Here is a 23,453-nt window from a genome sequence, read left to right on the forward strand (position 1 = left end):
TCAATGATGTATATGGGATTTTTTTAAATGATTCACAAATGTAACATTTATTTAGAAATGTAAAAGCACTTTGACTTTGTTTGTCTGGGATTCAAATCCCCGTCTGCTGTAACAGTAAGAAGTGGTTCAGGAAAATAGGGTGAGGATGCAAATATTTGACATTAACCGTAATAACAACATATTTTTATATTTTACAAGAGATATTTTAGTGCTACATTAAACTAGGTGTTTGATAAGGTAAAATAAGCAATACACAGAACGATTCCCATCACATTTATGCAGTGTGTGTGCCCTTGCCTAAACATTTCCTGCAGCCGGTTGCATTAACTGCTTCCAATAGTCGAACAAGTTATTAACAAGTTCGTCCAGTTTTTGTCTTCAAAACTGACAATAACGTCTTTAAGTCAGTCACATATAAAGGTAGATTGGTCTTATTCAAATCTCAAAAGTAAGACTTATCAGTCCAAACCAATGGCTAGTCAGTGAGACTAGTTGTTAAGACACAGTCTTAACTAAGCTGCTATGTTAATGCAACTGGCCCCTGGTGAGCTTATGGGATAAAAACGCAGTTACTCTTGTTTGTTGACATAATTACACAGCTATGTGGGCAAGTCTATGTGACAGTAAGTCTCGAGAACTTAAATGAGGTACTAGTCTGAAATCAGACAGCAGCGTGGCTTCATCTTCAGCTGTTCTGCAGGTATGTCAGTTCATGTTTTTTCTGATTTGCGTGGTCATATGTTTTCAACAATGCTTATTTTAATTTGGGTCTGAAACCGCCATCAGATCACAGGGCCCCTAAAATCTCCCATAACTTTCATGTATTTGGTACTTCATGAAGCCTAGGTTTTACTTTGAGTTAAAATGTGAGATCTGGGGTCAGTGGGATTCATTTGAGTAGTTGGACCCATGTTCACATTTCAACTGCTTTTATAATGAATTAACTAATGTGTTTAAAAAATAAAAATAAAAATAAATTTAAAAAAATTAAATTTTAAAAAAAATTAAATTAATAAAAAAACATCAGTCCTTACAGTATGTGTACTTACAGTGTACTTACCAAATAAAATGGACTTATTGCACATAAAAACCACGTGCAATCTGTGTTAACACTTGACAGTAAGGTGCTATTTGTTAACAGTAAAAATGCATTAGCTTGTAATGGACAACTTAGTTTTTCAGTACATATTTATTAATCCCTGTTAATATTAGTTCAAGTCAATTCATGGTGCATAAACAAATGTTAACAGTGACAACGTTTCATTTTTATAATGTATTATTAAATGCTGAAATTTACATAAACTAACATTAATAAATCCTGTATTAGTATTGTTCATTGTTAGTTATTTTTTGCCAATGCATTAACTAACTGTTAGCACATTATCGTTAAATCAACACTATGCAGTTGTCTCTAAAATTATTTCAGTGGTAGAACAACTGTTGACGGGATGAATTCTACTGCCACAGCTACCTAAGCAGACTCCTATCTGCTCAAACCTTTTCTGTATTTCTGTATGTTCTGTGTTCAGGTTGGTACACACAGAACTCTACGGCATGACTTAGCCTACAGCTAACTACAGGGCTCTCAAGTGTCACGCATTGAGCGTGACAGTCACTCATTTTGGTCTTTTGTCACGCACTCCCACACACACACATTGTATTTCTCACGCAAAAAAACTATTTATCATATATTGAATATGCCACAGCGGCAAAATGTATCTGGCTGTGTCTCTCTTTCTCTGGAACTGGGCAGGAATCAAGCGCACCAACCCCTGGAGTTCTTAGTCGAGCCTGCCACTTATTAGCCAATTAAAAAAAAGAAAGAGGCCACACAAAAGCCAATCAGAAAATGGCACTGTTGTATCTGTGTAAGATTTAACGCAACAGTTTTACAGCCAACACCTGCTCGGAACAAGTAGTCTAGGCCTAGTTATATTTTCGTTATCCCACGACGACTGACATTTTGTCACATTAAACATCTCTCTCTCCAAATAGGCTTAATAATTAAATAAATCAAAGTGTATTGCATCGTCGATGTTATAGGTCACTTTTTAAATCATGTCTTGGATGCATTAATCATTGCATCTGTCGTTCAAAGATGTCGGGTAAAGGGCAACTAAGCATCCTGTCATTCGCCATGAGAGGAAAGCCCCCTAAAAATGCCAGGTTACAGGATGCTGGCCCAGAGAAGGTGGCGAAAAGGGTAGGCCGATTATAGGAGTAGGCAGAGGAGGAGATGGTACAGGTGTAAGAGGAAGAGACTGTGCAGGAGTAAGAGACTGTGCAGGTGGAAGAGACAGTGGAAGAGACATTTTGACACAGGTTGTCTCGGGACAGGACATTGTCCTCAATCATGACCCTGAAAATGGCTGGGCTTGAGCTGAACTGTTTCAAATGGGAGCCAACACGTCAAATGATAAAGGTCCAAAAAGGCAACAGACACTTACAATAAACAACACTAGTCTTAATCTCTCTCTCACACACACTCACACAAACAAAAATGAATAAATGGAAATTGAATAAATACTTTGTATTTGGTTAAATTGTGTTCATTGATCCAATACAACAACATTGTTGTGTTTGGGTGGGGGGTTGGAGATGTCACTCTTGCCTGTCTTCAAAACTTGAGAGCGCTAACAAAACGATCTTATGCATTTCTCAAAACCAATCCCATGGAAGAGCCAGCAAAGAAACCAAAGAAAAGGAAGCAAAGAAAGAGAGAGAGTGATCGAAAAAGAGCCCGAACACGAATGAAATATTTGACAAACTTACACTCTGTGGCACAAGCTGCAAAAGGCAATGGGTAACAAAACGAATGGAGACCTAGCCTTCTTGCTACTGGATTTTAAAGTCTTATATGCGGGCTAATTTTTTTCTTCCTGTCCTGTACTGAGCTTATTAGTTATTAGGCTGTGCTCGGGTTGTTTATTGGCACACTTACGTTACTGGTTCACATTTTATATCCGTAGGGTAGACAAGAGATAATATAATGATGGCTCTAAATAAGGCCCTCGTGAGGCACTTGCCAGCCAGTTCGCAGGTGCAGTGGATGAGGCGACCTCGAAAAATGTTAGCACGTTAACTTCTATGTGGCTACCACGCTATGCACCTAATGGCTAACAACCAGCTGCTACCTCATGATCTAGTTGGAGCTAATAGTATAGCCCAGTAGTTTACCCCACAGGGGCCAAAACAGGGCTTCACCTGCACAGTTTATAAAGTGACATGCTTAGTCAACAAATTCAAGTGTATTGCGCTTCTGACGTGTAGTATCTACCATAATAATCAGACTACTACATGAATAGTTAACTTCAATACTTTACTTTCTGTTTGCAACAGTTACAGCAACAGACATAACATTCCATGTCTTACGCATGGCACATCTTCTTCACAACACACCACAGTGTGGAACACAACACTTGTAATACAATGACACCTAGTGGTTACTCCAGGATACTACATGACGGTAAAGCAAAAGTTCTCTAGTGCTGCCTTAAGTGTTACCAACTCCTTTTTTCAGCCACTCCTTAAACTCTGCCACTATAATAAATCGTAAGATTGCAAGAGTCCTTATCACCAAACAAAAGGTCAGATGCGAGAATAGAGTTATCTGCTTCTAAGCGCTGTTTAAACTTGAAATTACTTTATCAAAAATATTAACACGAAAATACACAGCGCTTCAATAAACTTGATCGCTTACCAACCATTAAAACTGGCTGTGTGCACCTTCCGTGCTTGTGCTGCGGAGAAGCCCATATGTTTCTGTGCAAAATCGGAAATATCGCATTAAACATTTGGGAATAAGCACCGTTTCAATCCAACTAGTCACCCAATCTGCATGATCTTATTCTGAAATGGTTACACAATCTAAATGGTTAAAAACTTTTCTCAAACTTTGTTTTAAACTAATCTTATTTTTAAACTCACATTGCTGTACATCATATTACTGAAAAAATATTATTGCATTAGGTTATGTTGCAAAACTACTGACTCATTTTAACTACGTTCAGAAGGTTGGCCTGGAGCGCTATTAGCTATACCTTATCACTGTTAAGAGTTCTGCCCGCTAGTGGCCACTGTGGAAAAAAGCTTCTTTACATCGCAGTGCAATTTAATTTTATTAAAATATATTCTCTTTAAGACTATTGTCAGTCTTTGCACCCTGAAATTTACCTGTAACATTAAACGTTGGTACATGTATGCCAACTGGCAAGAGGTGCGTATCGCAAGAGCCATTCAAAAGCATAAGGAGCAGTCGTTCTTACAGTAGTTGGTGACATAAACGGATCGATCTGGGCAGCACCGCTTTTAAGTCAAAAACCCAGTTCACGGGTCCATTTCTCGCACCCGCGTTTGGTCTAAATGAAAGTGGGTGACAAATGGTTTGCCTAATGGCTGGAATACACTTAAATCTGAACAGAATTTTTTCATACACTTGCAGACAGAAACACACTAACTGGTCAAATCTGCAGACTGGCACAGACTTTTTGCAACAAGTCCAGACTGAAAATCTGTGCAAAATTTGAGCAAAAGTCTTGTAGTATATTTTAGCCTTAAACGACTAGCCTTAAACGCATACTAGCATAGAACGAGTCTGAAAGTGTGTCTCTGTGAGCCGGACGTCACACAGACGCAGATTACATCAATAGCCAGCGCTGTTGCTTCTTTTGCCGTATTGAGAAATGTTAAGGTCCTGTACGTGATCTAAATGGTGAAAATCTCCAAAAGAGGACGCTGTTTGAATGGGCATATGTCGTCCATTCAAACGCTATTTTTGGGAAATTCAGTTCATGTGTGTTTTGGTTATTTGGTGTCATACAGGGGTGAAGTCTAATTGTTTGGGAGGCAAGAGAAAATAATATAACCAATGTAATTTTGTTTCTTACAGCAGTAGCAGACGGATAGAGTATCTTTGCTGACACAACCCCACCATGGCTAGATTCATTTTTTTAGCTGGTAGGGAACTGTTTTTGAAAATGTTTTTCAAACGAGTTTTTTATGTTTTAACATTTAATATTTCTCTTTTCAGGGTTTTCTTTGGCACTATGTCATTTTGGTAAGTTTTGTATTGTTATTATGTATAACAATCATTACTATTATTATAATAAGACTATATTTACTTCTTTATTAATATTAAATATAATTTCTAAAATCACATTATTAAATCCGTTTTATTTTTTCAGGATTAGCATCCCAGCTAATATGTTACTTCACAAATTGGTCTCAGTACAGACCTGATGTCGGCAAGTACCTGCCGTCTAACGTGGATCCCAACTTATGCACCCATTTAATATATGCGTTTTCCATTATTAATCAGTCAAATCAACTGAGCACCTATGAATGGAATGATGTAACTCTCTACAGCTCTTTTAATGGACTGAAGCAAATGTATGTTATCTCATATCTGATATTTAGAAAAGTCATTATTTGCTATTTTCAGCAGACATTTATGTGATGACACAAATATTTGAATTGACAGAAACCCCAGTTTGAAAACTCTATTGGCTGTGGGAGGATCGAACTTTGGTTCAGCTCAGTAAGTTAAACACAGCACTGCTTTTTATAGAAATTGAACTGAATTTTTTTATTTACTGTATCATTGAACTCTTACTTTAGGTTTAGTATCATGGTGTCCACCCCGGCAAACCGACAGACCTTTATTCAGTCTTCCATCACCTTTTTGAGGACTTATGGCTTTGATGGTCTTGACCTGGACTGGGAGTTTCCTGGTTCCCGTGGAAGTCCTCCGGAAGACAAGCAAAGGTTCACGCTGCTCTGCAAGGTAGTTTATTTCATTTATTTTAAATTATGAATATTTATCTGATGACATTTTTGAGTTTGAAACGTAACTTTGATGTAGACTCACTTTATGTGACTACCTGATGTTATTTATCTGAATTGTATTATTAGAATAAGAAACGTATAAAATATGTAGTAATAATTGATTTGAAAATGTGCATAAGTCTGAGCATTTCTTACACCGTGTCTACAACGGACATGCCGCAGCACAATGCGACTCACGATAAAAGACAATAGAACGCATTAGAACCCATTTTACATTCTGTCCACACTGGATGCGGCGCGACACGACAAACCCACAAGAACAAGCCATTATGGTGTTAGGGTTTGGTATGTTCTTCTTTAGCTTTTGCATCATATGGTTTGTTTATAACTTTTAGTGGTTTAAAAAACACATTTTAATTGCACTGTTTTACTATTATAACTGTGAATATGTGACCTCAACAGGAACTTCTGGAAGCGTATAAGGCAGAAAGTAATGCCACTGGACATCCCAGATTCCTCCTCAGTGCTGCTGTTTCTGCAGAGAAGAATGCCATTGATGGTGGTTATGAAATTGCAGAAATTTCTAAGTATGCTTTATAAATACACGTTTTCAGAATAATTTAAAGTCTCATAAAGCAATTCATATATGTTTTTGTTCATTAGAAAAATGTACATGCTGATAATAAATATCCTGCTCTTATAGAATCTAAACTAATGCAAGTTTTTGTTGATTGTGGAAATGCAGGTATTTGGACTTCATCAATGTCATGACCTATGACTTTCATGGCTCATGGGAGTGTTTCACTGGACAAAACAGTCCTCTGTATCGTGGGTCGGATGACACAGGAGACAACATCTACCTAAATACTGTAAGAAAGCTCTACAATCCTTTTAACCTCTGTCATAATTCAATAACATGAACTGATAAAAAGCAAATAACGCAATTGTGATTAAAAAATCATATGATATCCAAATTAAGGACAACCAAGCAGCGAGTCATTGCAAATAACAAGGAAGTAGATACAAGCAACAGGAAATAAGAATAAACAATGTATTCACCATGACAATGCAGGATTTCGCCATGACATACTGGAGAGATCAGGGCGCCCCTGTGGACAAACTACGGATGGGATTTGCAACATACGGACGGACGTTCAGTCTGATATCCGCGGCCAGTGATGTCGGAGCTCCAGCCGATGGTCCTGCTTCAGGGGGAGATTACACCAGAGATGCCGGATTCTGGTCCTATTATGAGGTCTCGCATTCAGGCACAGTACAAACATTTCAATAACTTGAAAACTGAATAATTATTATCCATCAGATCTGCACCTTCCTCAACGGATCAACAAGACAATGGAGCGATGACCAGAAAGTTCCATATGCAACCAAAGGAAAAGAGTGGGTGGGCTTTGACAACACGATGAGCTACGATATAAAGGTCATTATATACTGTGTATGAGTCAAGCATACATTAACATACATGTCTGTTAGTTGTCAAACATATACAGTACACGCTGCAAGGAAAGCCAGTGTTATGAATATAGGTATACACTAAGGTAACTCAAAGTCCTTAACATGTAAAAAGAACAGTGAAGCAATATAAGAAGTTAAAGATGCATAAAACCTCAAATTACATTATGAAATACGATTCTGTTCATGCATCAGGTTCAATACCTAAAGGAAAATCGGTTTGGAGGTGCGGTTGTCTGGGCTCTGGATCTCGATGACTTTACGGGAGAGTTCTGTGAGCAGGGCAAAAGTCCTCTCATCAGCCACCTGCGTCAGCTTCTTAACATCGGTACTCTCCATCCCATATTTGATCAATAATAATCATGAGTAGTGTGACTTGACTTTATTAACAAAGCTGGTATAAACCAAAATAAGCATATAATAATCCGTTGTTCATCTCCTTCTGCTTTCCAGAATCTGACTCTGTTAATGACTTATGTGCAGCCAGGCCGGACGGGGTGTATGTAAACCCAGCTGACAACAGGTCCTTTCTTCATTGTTCCCATGGCAGAACTTTTGTAAAGCCATGTCCTTCAGTGCTAGTCTTTAATGTCAACTGCTTGTGCTGTGACTGGCCCACTGTGAATTTGCCGTGAGCGCCCCGTGTCATATAATGTTGTGTAACGCTGTTGTGGAGGAGAAATGTTAACCAGTTTCTGTAATGTGATTCTTCTGGTGACAATAATATCTGGTGCCGTTTTAATCCTAAAATACATTTGGTAATTTCACGCTTTATTTTCTAATATTAATATCATGCTACATTATGCAAGTCTATCTAAACGTTCTAATTAAAATGAACCTGATTTAAGATCACAAGATTGATGTACAGTCTGTTATTTCACACATAATGTGATTTATGGGGTTTATGGGGTCTGGCTGTTTTTGCTTTATTTGTCAAACATTATTGGTTTGGTTAATAAGCTCTGATAGGTCAGGTAAACACAGTGACAAGCGAATGAAGGTACTGCTTTTGTCCTTTTAAGGTTTATTCGTATTGGACATTTTATTTACCGTATTAAGTAATTGAAATAATAATTTAATTAAACCATTGCATAAAACTACAACCGTAATGTAAATAGGGAAACCTATGGGTTATGTTTACACAGATGTGATTTAGTGACATCATTAGCAGATGACAGTGCAGGAAAATAAGGAAATAATGTAACCAGTGTTATTTAGATTTTAACAGCAATACAGACAGAACCGAAACAACAACCACCACATGATGGCTGGATGTTTGTCTGGTAGGTGATTGATTTGGTCAATGTTTTCCAGGGGTAGAAGTATTCCAACTACTCACGTCAGATTTTCTTTGGATACATGAACTTTTATTAGTATATTTTTAAGTCTACTTGCACTTTGTTACATATGAAGCTAATAGTTTTATTTTGGTACTGTTAAAATCACTCTCGCTACCGAGTACAGTTTGAATTAATATCGAACCATTGAGCCAATAAAGATATCTGATTGTACAATAGACCAAAAAATATTTTTCGACCGCTGCCAGGATTGCCAGGTGCAAGTTTTCTGCAGAACTGGGCTCCTTTTTTGTACCACGGGTTGAAATGTATCATGCTTTGATGATACACATGCTGCCACACAATTGCAGTTTATTTAAGTGTTTTATGTTGGGTTATTTAGTATTTGTTGATTACTTAATTTGAATAAAGCAACTTGTCAAGTTACGATTTGTATTTTTCACAAAGTTCAACACACTCCGTATTGTGTGTCAAGGTAACTATCGCATTATTGTAGCAACTTTCAGCTATAAAAATTCTCGTTAAATGTCTCAGAAATGTTAGGGCCATTTCAACGGCTTCCACACTTGCCCAGTACACTGAAGTCCTTCTTTTTTTGTTGTAATATTCCCAAACCCTGACAGTTCATATTACAAGTACAGATAAATAAGTTATTATTTACAGGTGAAGGATATACTGTAATGCCATATAATACATTCAAAATATCTACTTATTACATCAAACTTGTAAGCTTGTCTGCAATGCTCTCCTTGCTGGTCTTCCTGCAAAGGCTATCAAACCACTTCAGCTGGTTTAAACGGAGCAGCACGCCTCATCTTCCAACAGCCCAAAAGGGCTCATGTGACCCCCCTTTTCATCTCTCTCCACTGGCTACCGGTTACAAGTTCTCACAATGTTTTTAATAGGCACTAAAGCTTGTGAAAGATTTGGGACCTGATGAGACTCTTGAAAGAAGTAGCAAAACTGAGTCCTCAACATCCGACCTCTTCAATCGGTGGCTTTCATAGCCTGACATTGAAATTTGCTCCTTTTCTGGGACCGTTAAGCAGGTGTGACAGTTGATTTTAGAGACAAATAATGTTATCTGTTTAAATCAAGTATTTAGCCCCAGAATATTTCACACCAATGTACAAATAACCCTAATGTGAGAAAATGTCTTCCTATGTTCACTATTTTTCTCAAAATAGACTATGTGGAGACTCTGCTGCAGCTGGTTTATGAAGAGGTGGTTATGAATCCTCGCCCATATCAACAGCTGACTTATGAACTGAAGGTTCCAGATGACCTGTGCTCTGCCTTTGACAGACCTGACCAACAGGCAGCTGTAAATAGTGTTCGTTTATTAGTGTTCAATATAGTGATATCACTACAAATAGTCATTTATGTTGTTTGTTTACAAATGATGTAATTTTCATTGTTTATTAAAACAAAGGACATTATTGTGGATTTAGAGAAGACAAATTAATCCCTTGGTATCTTTCTGATGGGAAAATTTCTCTTATCTTCACAACAACGCAGAATGGGACGAAAACGTGTATTTTTCTTACCAAATAGCCCCAACACCATCTGACAAAAATCCTGTGGACGGCGTGACGGTATCGCCTAGACAAGCAACCACCGTGAACTGTACATTGTAATGCATTGATCGCAGGACAAAATTGTGAAAATGTTGTAGAAACATCTTAACCCATGGATTCAAGCAGACAGCTTCAAAACCTGGGTGTTGAGTCATGCATCCAGGTTGCAGATCCGCTTCAGAACATTTGTCCATAACTTGCACCATACATTGTCAACGGACCTATTAAGAGATAGTGCCAGCAAATATTTATAAAGCAGACAGATCCTACGAAAAATGTAAACGTAATTACGTTTTACGCAGCCTTTATACTTAAATATTTCTTTTATGCACACTCTGTTCTTCTGTTATTTACCATCTGCCTTTGAATGTCACTTTATCCTCTGCCCCGCCCCCCATATCCCACAGCCGCTGCAGTCTGTTCTCCGCTCTGTTCTCATAAAGCCAGATGAAAGGATGCAGGACTGTCTGGTCAGGTACAGTACACAACCTAATCTCTTATCTGCTTCCTCTTCGCTATAACAGCAGCATGCCCTTCCGTTATCACATGTAACTTGCTGATGTGATGTTGGTATATATGTTTGCTACTGTTTAGTGTACTAGCTGCGGGCTTGAGTATGAGTTTTGGTTTGAGATTAAGTCTTTGTGATAGCCTTTTGTTGGGCGACTTTTTCTGCTCATAGCCAAATATTAGAGATATGAATTTTAAACTTTTAGACTTGAAGGGATTTGCTAGTTGAATATAATGAAACTATAATGGCACAAAATGGCATCTTTTTTCAAGTGATAGGTGAAAATGGTCCATCCTTTGTAAATGTACATCAAACATTTATTAAGGAATCCTCCTAGTAGCATGGCCTAAAATAACGGTAAACTAATGGTACTGTTTAGCTTGTTGAAAAAATGTGCTCTCCTACTTGTAAATCGCTTTGGGTAAAAGTGTCTGCCAAATGAATAAATGTAATGTATTAAGCTTTTTTATTTTGGGGATGCAAGATATATTGTTGATCAAGTATATCAGCTCATATAGTGTTTGTACCAGATATTGAAACCAGATGCCATGTTTTAAAGGTACTAAATGCTTATTTTTTTCAACATCTTTTATACTTCGTTATGGTCGTTGTGCAAAATTTTCCTGGTTAAATTACATTTGTAAGTATAGATAGAGCTTTACTGTGAATGCTGCTTAAAAAACTGTGTATAATTCTCATAAATAGATATTTGAAATATCAGCTATTATATTAATACAGAGACAGGATTGTGTACGGTAGCATCACATCAATAACGGTCTGATATCTCCCTGTGGTTGTGTGTTTCTCACTGACTCATGTCCACATGTCCATCAATACACTGCTGTAGAGGAAGGGTGGAGAAAACATGCCGAGTGATTAGCGGTCTGATTTGCTATTAGCCAGAGTGCTTGCTCATCTCTTTCTGTTCGTCTCTATGGGACCGGATGTCTTTCAGTGGAGAAATTCTATACTTATAGATATTGACCTTCTTTTTCAGCATGCTGGTGAAATCTGTTCAGAAACAGACTTCATTTGATAAACCACATAGTCATGTTTCGGTGATTTTTCGTTTAAAAATACATTTTATGACAATAAGAAATATTCTAATAACTGTAATACCAAACTCATTTTAATAGCACAGAAGTATTTGTTGTACAGCCTTTGTGCTGTTTTAAGTAAAACAAGTTGTATTATCCTCATTTGTGCGGCAGTGAAAAAGTATTGTTATAAACTAATAAGAAACACCATAGAGAACAAAAATGGGGCCATGGGGCTTATTTCTTATGAAAGCAAAATGCCTAAATATAGCATTTTATCTAAAAAATTATAATTTTACATCACATCAAAGCCTAGCACTTTGTTATCATTGAGCCTCTCACAATGACTTTCGTAACACATTTATAGAATTTGAACATATCTACTGTTATCTTGTTCGCTATTGTTACTGTCACTGACGTGATTTTTTTTTGTGACTCCCTTTACAAATTATAATAGAAGTTAAGTTATTAAGCATATTAAAGGGAGGTCTGGTGGAATTTCATTTCTTTAAATGTACTATATCTATTTGAGACTAAACAACATCTGTCAGGTGCCATCATGAATCCCAAAATTTGGCATGAGGCCTTTGATCTTACAATGGCAATGTTCCCCTATTCCTAGTTTCTAGGGTGCCCCAGAGGTCACTCTGTGTACTACAGTCTGTAAACATACTCACATCCATTAACACTAAGTCAAGAACATAACTGAATGCAATAATACACTTAAATTCGTATTGCCAAGTTCAATTACACATTCAATGGCTATTTTAGCTGTAAGGTTAATTTCTACTGAGCACAGAACAATTTCTAATATCAAAACTGATGTCATGTGAATGGCTACTGTATATAAACTTGACAGATGTAACTGTCCTTCTTGTGTCATCATGTCCCAGGACCCATATGATCCCAGTGAGGGATGATGAAGCGGAGTCCCAGAGGAAGGCCAAATCACGACAGGCCAGACAGACTCGCAGAGCTACACAGGTGTGGGCCAAACATAAAAACTGATAATGTCACAGAATATGCCACTTCTCTATTGTTTTAAGAAAATGTGTTAATGTGAATATGTTAAATATGTTAGAGCTTAAGTATGTTTTGTTTGACGCAACTTCAGCATAACATAAAATATATCCGCACATAATCCAAAGTATACGCCAGGAGAAATAGTCTAAATAATACTGTAAAAATAAATCTTGTTTCTAGGGAGTTACAATTTCAGAGTTGATGGAGGCAAAGAAAACCTTCAGCCCTTCAAAGTTGGACATGGGATCAGATGATGTGTGTCGATCCACTGAGGGAAAGGGTTTTCAGAGAAGAGTTCATGAGGACAGAAGAGAATCCAGCTCCTCTTCACTGATGCAGGATCAGCTATCTGAGGAACACACAAGTCTTGAGTCCACCCGTGAACATCTAGATGAGGTGAAGACTAATTCAGCCATTCTCAAACCTAGATTCACCTTTCATAGCCATTTTAAAATGACCTGATGGGGTATTTCTTTGTTGGATGGATAAGGATAATTTTCCCCCAGGTCCACTCTGTTGTTAGTTTGTCACACTAAATATGAACAACGTTTTTTTAATACTTTTCTAATTTTGAACAGTATATTCATTTCAAAGTGGGTGTGCCTTACGTTTCTTGTCACTCTTTAATTCGCGTTTGCTTCTTTAAATGCCCAAATGTAAATACGATGTGTTAAATGTGTTTTTGGAAAAAGTTTTTATTGAAAATAAACACACCAGTCGGTGTAATACTTTAATGCATCTTTAAAAATGCAATTGGATGTTTCATTCTAGTGCAACTTATTCATATTATTTATTTATCAAGCAAGGGAACTGGAAAAGAAGATCAGCAAGTAAATGTGAGAGATCTTCATTTTGCATCTCATCAGTCAGCGGAGCCTGCGGCTTCACACCCGGTCTCAACAATAACAAGACTTTGAAAGGTACTGATTCCCTATTAAAGGCATAGTTCATCCCAAAATAAAAATGATCATCATTTAATCATTCTCATGTTGTTTAAAACCTGTATATAACTCCGTGGAACATAAATGAAGATATTTTGAGAAATGTCTAAGCGCTTTTGTATTCGTACAAAGGGACTGAGATCCAATGTTGTTCTTCAAAATATCTTCTTTTGTGTTCTGCAGAAGAGAGAACGTCATACAGGTTTGAAATGACATTTTTAAGCTTTTGTCACTGAACGTTGGTAAAGTCTGTATTGATTTATCAGACACGCTAACATATGTCCACTTCTATCTGATTATAGAGTCTGAATGCACAGATGAAAATGAAAACGTTGTTTATGGCTCCTGTGATTCAACTGTTGAGCAGCATTTCACGGATGAAAGCGGTATAAGTGCCGACGTGACCTGCTTTCTCACTGAGGTACCGTTGCTGTGTTTGTTAAGACTCGTGGATGTTATTCTCACTCATGTTTTTGTGTTCATCATGTGCAAAGCATATGGAGAGCAGCATCTAGGTCTTTCCTACCTCTACGAAACCTATTTTGTCTAGTTATTTTGTTTTCATACCACCAGATGGAGCTGCTGTATAGCAGTCTATGTTTACAGACAAAAATTGGCCTGTAGAGGCTCCCAACACTTATTTTCTGCATGCTGACCGATATTTAATAGAATCATATTTTGAATAATTTCGCTTGCAGCGTACAAGTGACATAAAGCAGATACTGTAGCCTAGGTAATACATTTGAAGCACTCTATCAATAAAAAGTTATTTATTCATTTCATGTTTGAAATTCTGTACCATTTTATTATGAAAGAAACAGTTTACTACCCCCAAAGATCAACATGTCAAAGGCAATGACAGGATTATAACAGAATCGTTTTTTTCAAGTCAATTCAAGCTTTATTGTCATTCCCATACATGTAGAGACACACAGTGGAACGAAATGTCATGCCTCGCAGGACCACATTGCTACATAAATACAGACATTGAAACAGTGGAGGTAAAAACAAGAATGAACCTATATAGCCTACACAAACTGTTCTACAAATTTACTGAGAGAGTGACTATTTCAATCCATATCAGATCTTGTTTACACTGTAATGACTGCTGTCAGATCACCCGAAACAATGATTTGTGATCAGGTGTAACCAGGATCAGAGAGATGTAAGCTTTGAGATGTTATCCTGGTATCAACAGTAGACAGTGCCCTTACCGTACCCCTGAAGACTTCTGTGTGCGTGTGAGGTATCTACACATTCCATACCACGTAGGGCAAAATACCTTGTTCTCACATATTTGCTATTTCTCATAGCATTAAGACATTATAAATCAAACATAGTAAGAAAGATAAAGTGTCAAAAGACTTCAGGAGAGACATATTGGGTGACAAATAGTGCTAAAGGCTGCGTAAGACATAGACCAAGGACAAAATCTATATTTGGCAGGAAGGTACATGGGAATCCCTATTCCATTTGGTCAGCTGTCTTTTTCTTGATTCGGAGAGAGACGGATGACTCTAGGGAAGCAAGTGTGAAACACGAGAAAGATTCTGTGGAGCTGCTGGGTAGTCTGTGATATCGAACCCAGATATCACTATGATGGAGCCGCTTACTTCTGCATGCTTCAAATATGCACATGAGAGATATGCACTGAAGTTGCTGTTATTATCAAGGGAAGACAGTTTGTCTGTGGGTTATGTCAATATTTCTGTGTTTGTTTTAGGTGTTCATTAATAGAGTGCGTGTGTAGATGTTACAAATCAAATCTGCACACATCAACATTTAGACAAAAATACAGACCACAAGTACATAAAAGTGCTAAGTGCAGCAACACACTTTCAGGTTCATCCCTTCATCAGAGAGTGCGTTTACATGCACAAAATAAACTGATATCTATCCAAATTCAGCTTATAAAAGATGTTGTCTCCATTGATAGTTCACTTGGTAATTCAAAATGCTGCGGAAAATAGGTAAAAATCTCCTCTTATTGTCCGCAGTATCTGAATATGCAACAATAGATTTTAATTTTGCCGTTTCTACATCAACTGCATGATTTAAAAGCATACTTTTGTTTGTTATTTTACTGTTGCTTCTGTTTAGGACTTTTACTACTGCGATGTCAGACATGCACACATAAACAAAATGGAGAGAAAACCGGTAAAGGTAGAGGCTACGGAACGCAAAATCTGAGTAATGGGCAAAAAATGGGCAAAAAAACTCTGCAGAGCAAGTTTTGTTTACGCCATTTATGAGCTATACCCGATTAAAGAAAACTCTTTTACACGCTTCCATGAACTTTCGCGTTATTAAGCATAATCAGAGTAAAACTGTGCTCGTAAATTCATTCAGTGTCTAAGCATCCATGTGCATTCAATAGGCTAATGCCTGTTAATGCATGTTAAGAGATGATTGGGCCAGCCCAGTGTCCGTATGGAAAATGAACCAATGGGCTGCTGTCCCTGCTTTATGGGCTGGTCGTTGGCCGATTAAAAAAATGTGTTGGCCAGATTACCAATCCAGCCCTGCCTCTGACAGTGAACCGGTGATCAGAAGCGTGAAATAAACATAACAGATTACAATCCAGATTATGTAACACAAAACAAATAAGAACCTAAACAGACCCAAATAGCGCAAAACTGACGTTTTGGCCGGGAGTCGTTTTTGTGTTATCTATTGAAATATTAAAATGTCTTACATGTTCTGTTCAGAAGAAATAAATCCATGTCTGCCAATATTAATTCTTGTTTTTGCACGAGTCCAATCACATTCCTTTTTTCTTTGTAAACTCTCAATCAGTTCGTATTTCTTGGTTTTCACAACTGATAAATCCCCAGATGTCAGCGCACTGCTGCTTGGCATTTAAAAGTGAAACTACTAAACAGCGCCATAAGTAATACTAAAAGTTTCTAAAAGAAAAAAATTATTTGTACAATGCTACCCTGCAGCATCTTAGTTCAATGGTCGTCTGTGAGAATGTGTTGTGTATGTGATTGTTTTATTGTTTTCTATTTTATGGACTATTGCTTTTGTATTGCCAAATTGGCCCATAGGTGGAGTGTTACTGTAAATGATTTTCGAAAAAAAGTTGAAATTTCGATCCGCGTTCGCTAAGGGGCGCCAAAACGTCTGAACCGGAATTAGCATATTAAACTAAAGTGACCATAACTCGTGAACTCATAACTCATGGGGCTTGGACACTGCACAGGCTGTGCCCTATCTGTGTACGTGCCTGGCCTCAGATCACAGTATGAGAATAGAAAGTCTTTTAACATTCTTAATGTTCATGTAGGCCTACTTAACGGTACATATTATTTAATTTTAAATTTTTAGTGAGATTATTTTTTAATGATTAGTAATTTGATAATTTACCTGCGTTGACCTCATATCATTGGCCTGACCCTTATGTAATACGGAGTAAAGCAAGTTATTTTTATGGAATTCTGTCTGCTCTGCTGCATACTGAACTGTGTTGGAGACTGCGTGGATGTCTGCTGGCTTTAACAGGGACGTTATATTTCCATCTACTGCAAAAAACAATCTGCCATATTAAAATAAAAAATAGTAATGTAGTCCACGCAAACCCAATGTCACAGTTTTTTCATTCAGTAACTTTATCAGAACTTTTCAAGTAAAGGATAAACATGAGAAGTAGTAGTTTTAACTCAATATTACCCAAGTATGGGTTCAAGTAAATTTGACACATCCTTTGTTTGTAAATTTGATTTAAGGAATGCTTATAAATATACTTAAAGAGTCCTCGGTATCTTTTCCTCATTAATCTTTACTTGATTTTTTTTAAATATTACTTGAAATCATATATGAGGTATACTGCTTATTACGTAAAGGGGTGAGCGCGCTTTGCAGAACAGAGCAAGGCGAGCATTTGTGTTTATAAAGCATATACATTTATTTTGTTTTAGAAAATGCCCAATTGTTTTGCTAGATAAAACCCTTATTCATCGTCTGGTGTCTTTTAAAGCCCTTTGAAGCTGCACTGAAACTGTCATTTTGACCTTCAACTGTTGCACTCCTGGAATGTTTTCATCAAAAACCTTAATTTCCTTTCGACAACAGAAAAAAATACATAAACATCTTGGATGACAACCGGTTAGTAAATGAATAATTGTTGAAAGTGAACAATTCCTTGAGTAAAATGTATCTGAATGTCAAAAAACATTGACAGGCATTTCACCAAAATACTTTTATTTAATGTTTGAATTCAAATATTTAACTATTTATTTAAAAAAAACTGATGAAACAAAGGTAAACTAATAAAACAATAGACCCAATAAACCATGCTTTTTTTCAAGAAATAATTATATTTTTATCCAAAATAAGTTAAACCTAAAGTTGAACTAGAAGTTTCAGGACATAACATTTTGTCACTTCACTTCAATAATACAAAACATTAGCTCGACAGGGCTGTGCTTTGATATGTTAAAAGTTATTTATTACTCTAAAATGATAAAACACACAACCTGAGGCTATATCTGGTGTTGTATGATTTAGATCGGTTATATAATCAGGGATCTTACAAATTAGTTATTAGAAACCCATTTGTCAATAAAAGGACAAATTTTAAATGAAGTTGTGTGTGTGTTTGTTGGACTGTGGGATATATAGTAAGTGCATATTTATTTACAAGGCAGCATTTATGTTCTTTTTAAATTCTCTAGTCATTATAGTCCGTCTATATATAGAAAATGATTTGTAATAAATGGATTTTGTCTTTTAATGATTCTAGTCATGACAGCTAAAAGTGTGTAAGTGTGGTGATGTGTGTGTATTCCTGTGTTTATAGTGGAACTGGCCTCTTTATGACCCCGGCAGAGAGCGATCTTTGGGAAGTTTACTCTCTGCTACATTTTCATCTTGTGTGTATCTGCTTTTATATTTTCCACACAACCCAGAAATCTCCAGCCGACAGTTAACATACATGACTCATATTTAGCTGCATTGCATTTTAAAGTCATGTGTTTAGTTTTTATTGCCTAAGGATTTACAATCCGTTTTAGCCAAACTACAGATATTTAAAGTTATCTGCAAAAAAACATTGACCATTGCAAATCAAATCATGCATTGCTTTTGTTTCTTAATTCGTTTCATGTTTCGGCTGCAGATATCAAAGATTAGCTTGTATTTCGCATCGAAGAAGACAAACATCGAGGATATGAATGTTCCATCTGGAAAATCATAAAATGAAGAGGTCACAATTCTGCTTAACCCAACATGCAGATGCAGTTATTGTAACTCTGGCTGAAATCCACTCCGTTAAACAAGTCTCACAAGACTCATTTCCATCAGCTTATTTCGTCCAGTCCGGTGGAAAAGGAAAGCCACTTGATGAGGTGTACTCTGTGGCTCAGGTTCATCGCTGCATATGGCTTTGAGTTTGCTTGTGCCATTAGCCAGAAACAAAAAGGAAGAAATTATATAAAGGGTAGCAAATATATATGAACAGTTAACCCTTTCGTGCATTAAGGTCATTGCAATGTACAGCTGCAGTATCTCTTCAAGCATGTCCACTCAAGACTACATCTTCTTTTACATTCCTTATGAGCAATAAAACACACACACACTGAAATCCTGAGGTCATAAATTCATGCATTAAAAAGTCAAGTATAGTCTGTGCAGAAAAATGAAGATAAATATCGGTAGCTCTTTACTTTGAAATGCTTTTTTAAAACTTTTGTCTGTCACTTTGCAGTCTTACCCTTAATGCAGTACTTGATAAAGAAACTATGTTTGCTGAAATGTCAATAATCATAAATAATCCAGCACACAGAGTAAATCTGAAGAAAGCACAGAGCGAGAGATGACATCATTTGAACACAGAGCCCGTGTCTCGGGAGCTCCACAGTAACCCCCTTCAGTCCGATGTCATCTCGAAGCATTTCCATGACACGCACAGTACAGCCGGGCTGAAAAACCCAAGAGAGCTGTTGGTTATAATATTCAGTCCTAGAGCTCTATTCCATGTCAAAATTGTTTGTCTAATACAACATGTCAACACATCTACAGAATTCACATATAATTACAATGAAACTAGTTATAAGCAAAAAAGAAAGCACATATGGTTATATTTGACATTTACCTCTGTCAAATCACATTTTAGAAAAATCATCTCAAAAACATTTTTTTGTCAAAAATATACTGAAAAAGAGGCTTAAAAAACATGAATCACATTATTTATTTCAGTAGACATTGAAAATGGGTCCCAGAGATCCAGACACTACACAAGGGTATGGGATCCCATTTTTTATTTTAATGAAGCATGACTAATAAATATTGACAGCGCACAGGGATATTCGCGCAAGAACACATTGACACTACAATACATGACTATTTAAATAAAAGATTCATAACATAATTTTACTGTCTCTAGGTGACTCATAATTACAAAAAATAAACATAATTTAGGCATAAATGTACTGTCAGTTAAATAAAAAACAACTGATTACTCATAATTCATACCTTTAGATTTAAAACAAAGTACAGTAATTTACAGTAAAGTCCAGGTGTGGTCTTATATCAATTGTATTAGACAATTGTAATGACTGTATTATAAAGTTAAATTCTAATTGAAAATTTTTTTTTTTGAAACGTTAAAAACAGCATTTCCAGAATGGCAATTCAAAGATTGTAACGACGAGGCTGAAGCAGCGTTAGAATCCATTTGCAGATGTTTATTAGTGTCAGGGTTTAGAGACAGAAACGTTAAGCCAGGCAATGGGTCAAGGTCACAGTAGCAGTCCAATCTTGGTCTGGTACGATGAAAATCCATGATGAGAGAAGGGTCCAGGATATCGCGGGCGACTACCCACGATCTCTCCTCTGACCCCCTCTCCGTCTTGAGTCCAGTAATTCATTCACCTTGTAAGCTGGAGCCCCATCAATGTCCAGTGGCGGTGGCGGTGGCGGATCTCGAGCCTCAGCGTTGGGGTCAGCCCCCGGGTGGACCGGTTTGAGGAGGGAAACATGAAAGGATGGAGAGATGCGATAGTTAGCAGGAAGCTCTAATTGGTATGTGACCTCGTTTATTCTTTTTAGAATCTTGAATGGACCAACATACCTTGGACTGAGCTTCCTGCTGGGTAGCCGTAGCTTGAGGTTCACGGTAGAAAGCCAGACCCGTTGTCCTGGCTGGTAGGGAGGATGTGGGCGACTGTTGGCCTGGAGTTCTTGTACTCTCACAGCTCTCTGAAGCTGGACGTGTGCGCTGTCCCACACCCTCTCACTACGCTGAATCCAATCGTCCACTGCAGGGACCGATGAGAGTTCGCCATACCATGGGAACAAAGGAGGTTGATACCCAAGGACGCACTGGAAGGGAGTCAGGCCAGTTGAAGAGTGAGTTAGTGAATTTTGTGCGTATTCTGCCCAGGGGGAGGAATTCCGACCAGCTGTGTTGTTCTCGGCTGCAGTATGATCGAAGATATCTGCCTATCTCTTGGTTTAATCGTTCAATTTGTCCATTAGACTGAGGGTGGTATCCTGACGTGAGACTGATGTTAATATCCAGATGCTTACAGAAAGCTCTCCAAACTTGGGATGTGAACTGAGTTCCTCTATCGATGACAATATCATCAGGTATACCATAAATTCAAAAGACATGATGAAATAATGCTTGAGCATTCTCCATGGCTGTGGGGAGACCTTTTAGAGGGACCAAACGACAGGACTTGGAGAAGCGGTCAATTATGACAAGGATAATAGTGAAGCCACTGGAAATGGGTAGATCGGTCACAAAGTCAATGGAGAGGTGGGACCAAGGACGTTGTGGGATTGGTAGTGGTTGCAGAAGGTAACTCTTTGGGGGTTTTAGATTGGGCACAGACTTGGCAGGCTTTGATATAAGTAGTGACATCCTTGGTCATCGAGGGCCACCAGAATGAGTTTTTCAGTAAGTGAAGAGTGCGGTATATACCTGGATGGCTAGAGCTGACAGAAGTGTGGACCCATTGTGTTACTCTGTGACGTAGATCTTGTGGAAAATACTGTTTGTCAGGAGGGCAGTTGTCAGGTGCGGCTCTTGTAATTGTTCTCTTTGTATCTCCTCCATTATGTCCCAGGTGACTGGAGCGATGACAACAGAAGGTAGGAGAATGCATTCTGGTGTGAGGTTTTCAGTGGGAAGGTCGTACCGCCTAGATACGGCATCTGCCTTGCCATTCTTAGTGCCTGGTCGATAAGTCACTGTAAACTGGAACTGTGTGAAAAACAGGGACCAACGAGCCTGCCGTGGGTTGAGTCGTTTGGCACTCTTGATGTATTCTAGATTCTTGTGGTCAGTTATTACTTGAAAGGGGTGGATTACTCCCTCGAGCCAGTGTCTCCACTCCTTGAGGCCTGCTTTCATGGATAAAAGTTCTTTGTTCCCCACATCATAATTCCTTTCTGCTGAGGTTAACTTTCTTGAGAAGAATGCACATGGGTATAGTTTACCGGGTTGGCCATGACGTTGGGAGAGTACAGCTCCAATTCCACAGTCTGAAGCGTCTACCTCCACCACAAACGGGAGATCGGGGTCTGGATGTTTTAAGATGGGGGCTGTTGTAAACCTTTCCTTCAAAGTGTTGTATGCTTGGCTGGCCTCTTCGGTCCATTTCAGCTTCGAAGGTTTCCCTCTCAAGAGGGATGTCAGGGGTGAAGCAATCATACTGTAACCTCTGATGAAGCGTCTATAAAAGTTGGCAAACCCCAGAAGCCTTTGAAGCTCTTTCAGGGTGTATAGTTGTGGCCATTCTGTGACTGCTTTGACTTTGGATTCATCCATTTTTACTCCTTGGTGACTGATGTGGTAACCCAGGAACGAAGTTTGTCTAACGTGAAATTCACATTTCTCTGCCTTGACGTATAGTTGGTTTGCGAGTAGACGAGAGAGGACGGTCGTGACATGGTTGATATGTTCATTCTCAGATTTGGAGTAAATTAAAATATCGTCAATGTAAGCTATAACATACTGATACAGAAGGTCTCGGAAGATCTCATTTATGAACGACTGGAAAACAGCTGGAGAGTTGGCAAGTCCATATGGCGTAACCTGGTACTCATAGTGCCCTCTAGTGGTGAAGAAGGCAGTTTTCCATTCATCACCCTCTTTGATCCTGATTAGGTTATAGGCACTTCGTAGGTCAAGTTTAGTGTAGATAGTGGCCTCCCGGAGCTGTTCCAGGGCTGAGGGAACCAATGGAAGGGGGTAGCGGAATTTCACTGTGATGTTGTTCAGTACCCCAATAATCAATACAAGGCCTTTAACCTCCGTCTTTCTTCCCAACAAAGAAGAACCCGGCTGCAGCTGGAGATGTGGAGGGTCGGATGTACCCTGAGCTTAGTGCTTCCTCAATATATTCCTCCATGGCTTGGGTCTCCTTCCTGGACAGGGGGTAGACTTTACTTTTAGGGGGCATGGCATTGGGGAGTAAATCAATTGCACAGTCCCAAGGGCGATGAGGTGGTAATTGCATTGCTTTGATTTTACTAAAAACTTCTTCCAGATCATTATAATAATTGGGGATATTAACAGTCTTTTTAGTCTCTGGGTTTTCGATGCTAGTTGTGAAACATGATTGGGGGACTTGGGAAAAACAATGGTTTACACAAAAATTTGACCAATTGGTCAGCTCACCATGATGCCATGAAATAATAGGGTCATGAATGTATAGCCATGGAAATCCGAGGATCACGTTTAGGGGAGTCAATGACATAGAGGGAGATACATTCTTGATGAAACAAACCCACTTGGAGTGATAATGGTTTGGTCTGATGAGTAATCCCCTCTCCAATTGTGTTATCATCAATGGCTTTAATCT

General features: G+C 38.1%; 1 protein-coding gene across 2 annotated transcripts; it reads left to right on the forward strand.

Annotated features, from left to right (window-relative positions):
* The first annotated feature begins 625 nt into the window (after window positions 1–625).
* LOC306906753 (acidic mammalian chitinase-like) lies at window positions 626–8,977 on the forward strand. Of its 2 annotated transcripts, XM_079478382.1 has the most exons (13): window positions 653–700; window positions 3,340–3,466; window positions 4,889–4,956; window positions 5,030–5,056; window positions 5,184–5,388; window positions 5,480–5,536; window positions 5,617–5,782; window positions 6,247–6,371; window positions 6,530–6,653; window positions 6,857–7,039; window positions 7,106–7,222; window positions 7,450–7,582; window positions 7,708–8,977. In XM_079478382.1, the coding sequence occupies exons 3-13, from the start codon at window positions 4,932–4,934 to the stop codon at window positions 7,887–7,889; spliced, it is 1,344 nt and encodes a 447-aa protein (XP_079334508.1). In that variant the 5' UTR covers window positions 653–700; window positions 3,340–3,466; window positions 4,889–4,931; the 3' UTR covers window positions 7,890–8,977. The 2 variants fall into 2 exon arrangements, with proteins under 2 accessions (XP_079334507.1, XP_079334508.1); XM_079478381.1 differs by lacking the exon at window positions 3,340–3,466 and having other exon boundaries at window positions 626–700.
* Window positions 8,978–23,453: the final 14,476 nt, after the last annotated feature.

This window comes from Barbatula barbatula (genome assembly GCF_947034865.1).
Source record: "Barbatula barbatula genome assembly, chromosome: 17".
NCBI lineage: Eukaryota > Metazoa > Chordata > Actinopteri > Cypriniformes > Nemacheilidae > Barbatula > Barbatula barbatula.